Source organism: Verticillium alfalfae, genomic scaffold, assembly GCF_000150825.1.
Source record: "Verticillium alfalfae VaMs.102 supercont1.13 genomic scaffold, whole genome shotgun sequence".
NCBI lineage: Eukaryota > Fungi > Ascomycota > Sordariomycetes > Glomerellales > Plectosphaerellaceae > Verticillium > Verticillium alfalfae.
In genome coordinates this window covers 720,344-725,088 of record NW_003315026.1, presented here as the reverse complement: position 1 = coordinate 725,088, position 4,745 = coordinate 720,344, and the positions used below count along the sequence as shown (strand labels likewise).

The window sequence follows — 4,745 nt, the reverse complement described above, 5'->3', positions numbered from 1 at the left end:
GAAACCGACAGTCTGCAATCTATCCGGCCACTTCGCCTACGCGCATTTTCGGCGGCATGATCATTCGTCACACTGCCCTGCTTTTGCTGCAATGCCTTCTGCCCAGCCACATCTCGCATGGTCCGTAAGCTTGCAGATATAGAGTGGCCAAGTAGAGTCTCCGGATAGATGCTTAAGTGAGAGGGTCGCTCAGTCTTGACATCTGACGCCGACGGGTTGGATCGCAGCGTCTTCTCAATGACGGCCGGAATGTTTGCTTTCTTTTTCCCGAAGAGAGGCACGTCGGAAAGGGCTTGTTCTAGTAGCAGCGGCCCGTACATGTCAGCGCATTGCGAAGGCTCAAAATTGAGGAGGCTTTGGTAGCCCGCGCCATCTGCGATCAGGTCAGGTCAGCACTGAGCCATGTCACCGGAATTGGAGACTTTCAAACCTTCCAGGCCCCGATGAGGCGATTTCCAAGATGAGAGTTTATACAAATGGTCGGATGCGTGTGATGGCTGTTCGAGTATTTCCATGGCCCCGTTGGCGCGAAGGACCAATACACGGGGCTGGAGAGGGTTGGAACCCAGAGTCACCCAGTCAAATGATACGATTCGATCATTCTTGCCGTTGGGGTCGGAGAAGTTGACATCCATCTCGTATGACTTCTTAACTTGCATGAGCTCCGGGCTCCCAGCCAATTCCATCTCTGCTGACGTGTGTTCCCTGTTGGTCTGAAGAACCTTGAGCTGACCGGTGCGTGTGAGAACGCCCAAGAGCCCTCTGTGGTCGCGGCAGTAGCGTAATGAGCGGACTAAGGAATGTTTGCTGTCCCCGAGTGACGGTTCGTCCGTCTCGACAGCGTTCTGGAGTGATAGGGCAGCGCCCCAGGAGACTTCTTCCTCGTCAACGGCACTCAAGTAGGCAGGAGATGCGACAGCACGGCTGGTAGCTCGCCGATCCCACACGAGAACGCCGGGCTGGTCGAGTGCGGAAGACGCAAAGTAGTTCGGATCTGGGTCGATGGCCAAGTTGTTGTTGCACCGCGTGGAGAACTGTAGCTTCGCTGTGCTTGGATCTCGTAGATCATAGACGCGTAGTCCCTGGGATTTAAGACCGATGACGAGAGTCTGGGGGTTGTCTTCGAAGAACTTGATACTCGATATTGAGGCGCTATGCTCCAGTCGTGTGACCGGTTCAGTAAAGGGAGCCATGTCCTTCGCGAAGCCCTTGGCGACTTTGTCCATGGAAAGTCGGTTCAGATCCCAGATATGAAGACTCTGGTCCATGCGCACCCGCTCGAGACCTACAGCAAGAATGCCTTGCGTGTTGAAAGCGACGGCCTGGCACATCCTGGTCATTTTGAGGCCGAGCTCGATGTAGTCACTGGAGTTGTCGTCCATCCTGAGCAGGTTGACACCGCCATTTTGGCCGCCTACTGCGAGGAGGCCGGGGAAGCTTGGCGACCAGTCATACGTCGTCAAAGCCGGAAAGTCGTCATGCTTGGATATTTGCTTGTAGTCGAATCTGCCGTGCTGGGCGACGCCGTTAGGTTCATAAAGCTGAACCACGCGGTGCTGCAGATTGATATGGATGAACCTGTTATGACCAGCAAGAGGCGACCATTTGATCAGCCCGGGCTCGGGGCGGTCCATGTCGGCGAGTATGTACGGCTAGGGCCGTCTCGAGACTATGGGTCAGATGAAGTGTGTTGTGAGTCCGAGCCAGGGTTGTGATGAGAAGTGTTGCAATGCGCTGGCTCGAATAGCGCTTGGGCGCCAATTATACGGTGATGACGAGTCAAGACATCCGTTGGATCACCTCTGTGAGGGACCATGCATATACCAAAGAAGAAGAGAGGGTTTGCAACTGTAAACGAATGAGGCGTCCAAAGCAGGTCAAGTACATGCATGGCAAGAAGCTCTCGTAGTCGAGCTCCAGCACCGACAGCTGTCTGGCAGTCGGTCGCGCTAGGCCTAAACCGGTCGCTCGCGGGGTCAAGGTCAACAAGGGGTGGCACTGCGATAAGTAACCAACCGATAAGAAAACAGACTCGGCCCCAAATTTTTGAAGTTGCACCTCTGGTTGATCGACAGAATCACCAGCAAGACGTGACCTCGCAAAACCCGACACTGTCGCCAGCGCATATCCAACATTGTGTCCTCGAGGCATCTTTCATACACACACAATTTTCTGCGTTTCACCATGAGCAAGCGATCTTTTTCCGAACAGCTCGAGGACGGCGCTCCCGAAGAAGGACCCTCGACTGGCCCTAGACATTCCAACAAGAAGTTCAAGCCCAGCAACAGCGATGGGCGCCCGCAAGTCAGCAAGAAGTGGAAGCAGAAGCGTATCAGAGATATCAAGAGGCAATTGCAGCGCAACTCGAATATGCCAGCGACCATTCGCCATGATCTCGAGCAGGAGATCCAAAGTTTGCAAAACCAGAAGGGGGAGGACAAGGTCAGGAAGATGCGGAGCGACATGATCGGGAGATACCACATGGTTCGATTCTTTGGTAAGTCGAGGCAGTCAGCACAAAGCTTTGTGTGAATTGACTTGCTGATATCTGCCTCCTTCAGAACGCCAAAAGGCTACGCGCCGGCTGAAGAAGTTTCAACGAGCCCTGAAAGAGGTGGAGGATCCTGAGAAGAAGGCAAAGCTGGAGGCAGATGTTCACATGTCCGAAGTCGACATTGCATACACGCAATACTTCCCACACCTTGAGCCCTACATCAGCCTGTGGCCGAAGACCAGGGAAGACGGCGATGCGAAAGCGACGGAATCCGAAAACGCTAGGGCTCCTGGGGTACCGAAACCAGTCTTCAGCGAGAACCCGGAAGACAAGCCTCCGATGTGGCATGTCATTGAGAAGCTCATGGAAGAGGGTCCTTCGGCGTTGGAGAAGCTTCGCGACAGGCGAGACGCAGTCGGCCTTCCAGCGAAGGCCATGCCCGAGACGAGTTTCAGGCCTGCGCCTGCCGAAAAGGCCAAGGAGGCACAGGATAGGAAGCATCATGCGAAGGAGAAGCCGAACAAGAAGGAGGTCAAGAGGACAGGCAACTGGGAGATTGATGCGGGTGAAGAGGAAGAGGATGACGGGGAGGGCTTCTTTGAGTGATGCTGATTCTACGAACAGAGAAGAGGCGTACTCGTGTTGGTCGCCCGTTTTCTGTCTTTGATACCCACATCCGGCCTCGCGACATCTGTGGCTATAGGAAAGGGACCCCGATTTCAGGCGTTATTCTTCATGTCCATTTTACGGCGTTCCAAGGAGAGACATACACCCCATCGTACCCTGGGACGGCAGGTCTTCTTGCGTGTACACAGTGTTCGCGATGCTATATTCAAGCCGCATACAACTTTTTACTCCTTGTTCATCCAATCAAAAAAACAACAAAACAAAAAAAAACAAAATAATCTACCAAATTGCTTTTTCATTGCGATTGGCAAGCTGGGTGGTGATGGTGAGCGTCCGGCCAACCTGGCCTTTTCATAGGTTCTGCAGCCTTTCCATATTCGAACCCCGCTCGACGACTCCATACCGACGTTAGTGACCTCAAGTCCAACAAAGGCCGCGCCTCGACAACGTCTGCGCCATGGCTCCGTACGATATTGACTGGGAAGGTCTTAAGAAATTCATCTCTGAGAAGGAGGGTTATGAGCGCAACTTCGGCACCGCGGCGCCTCTCACTAATGCTCAAAGGGCCGCAATTCATACCTTAGTCCCACCCCCTCAAGCATCTCCAGAGGAAGCCACGGATGACATCAACTGGGTATCTACTTTGCTACGTGCGTCACTCGAAATCCGATCATGCCCATATCTGTTACCTGGAGCTCGTGCTGATCCCAGACTAGACTACCTTCAGGTCCACCATCTCACATCTGATATCAAATTCACCGATGAACCCGTCCACCTTCCGAACCCAGTTGGCAAAGGCACAGATTTGAAATGGAGATGCTTCACCGAGCTGCCCAATGGTGAAGGTCCGTTTCCTCGTGATGGCTACGGGGCTGCGGCCGACGGGGCAGGGCCAGTGTTCGCACGCAAGCAGGTCAGTTATCCGTTGTCGCAAAAAACGAGCACCAGTCTCGACGCTGACGAGCTTGCAGGATGCGAAGCAGTACGCTGCCCGTTCAGTTTGCGAGTACCTGATATCGAACAACAGGATGGATATTTCCCAAGCTGTCTTCAAGCTGATTGTGCCATCCAAGCGAAAAACCTACCGCTGCAGCGGCAGCACCGTCTCCGACAGCGGCACCGTCTACCCAGACAGAGGCAACGCGTCCCACCAAACGGCAAGGCTTCCAGGACGGGGACGTACCTCGACAGAATATGCCGCCAACCAGTGTCATCCCCGGCCTCTCCATGGCGCCCTTCAGCGGCGATGCGATTCAACCGCGTTCTCTGTTCCAGGCCGACAGCAACCCGCCCCCAAGCATACTCACGCCTGGCGACTCTGTGCGACGAAGCGAACCACGGCCGGTAGCAGGCCAGGTCGCGGAGCTTGCTCGGGTCCTCAAGCTCCCGCAGCCGCGCTACGACTGTATCGCTGACGTCGGCAGTAGGAACACCTGGTCAGTGACGGCCGATTTTGGCGGCCATCATCTACCGCCTGTGGGGCTCGGCGCGTTTTCGGGGGTGTTCACAAAGCAGGCTGCGAAGGAGAGGAGTGCTGAGGCGGTTTTGGAGTGGATGATCGGCGTGAAGGAGGACCGGGAGCAGATTGCAAATGACTTCCTCGAGGGGGGGCTTCTTTGAGAAT

General features: G+C 54.7%; 3 protein-coding genes across 3 annotated transcripts; 2 read left to right on the top strand and 1 right to left on the bottom strand.

Annotated features, from left to right (window-relative positions):
* Positions 1-389: 389 nt before the first annotated feature.
* Positions 390-1,634, bottom strand: VDBG_08843 (conserved hypothetical protein; the record flags this gene model as incomplete). The annotated part of the gene is made up of 1 exon (XM_003001001.1): positions 390-1,634. The coding sequence occupies one exon, from the start codon at positions 1,632-1,634 to the stop codon at positions 390-392; it is 1,245 nt and encodes a 414-aa protein (XP_003001047.1).
* A 550-nt stretch (positions 1,635-2,184) lies between these two features.
* On the top strand, positions 2,185-3,100 carry VDBG_08842 (conserved hypothetical protein; the record flags this gene model as incomplete). The annotated part of the gene is made up of 2 exons (XM_003001000.1): positions 2,185-2,497; positions 2,562-3,100. 2 exons carry the CDS (start codon positions 2,185-2,187, stop codon positions 3,098-3,100), a joined length of 852 nt encoding a protein of 283 aa, XP_003001046.1.
* A 478-nt stretch (positions 3,101-3,578) lies between these two features.
* Positions 3,579-4,741, top strand: VDBG_08841 (predicted protein; the record flags this gene model as incomplete). The annotated part of the gene is made up of 3 exons (XM_003000999.1): positions 3,579-3,771; positions 3,838-3,966; positions 4,215-4,741. The coding sequence occupies 3 exons, from the start codon at positions 3,579-3,581 to the stop codon at positions 4,739-4,741; spliced, it is 849 nt and encodes a 282-aa protein (XP_003001045.1).
* Between the last annotated feature and the right edge of the window lie 4 nt (positions 4,742-4,745).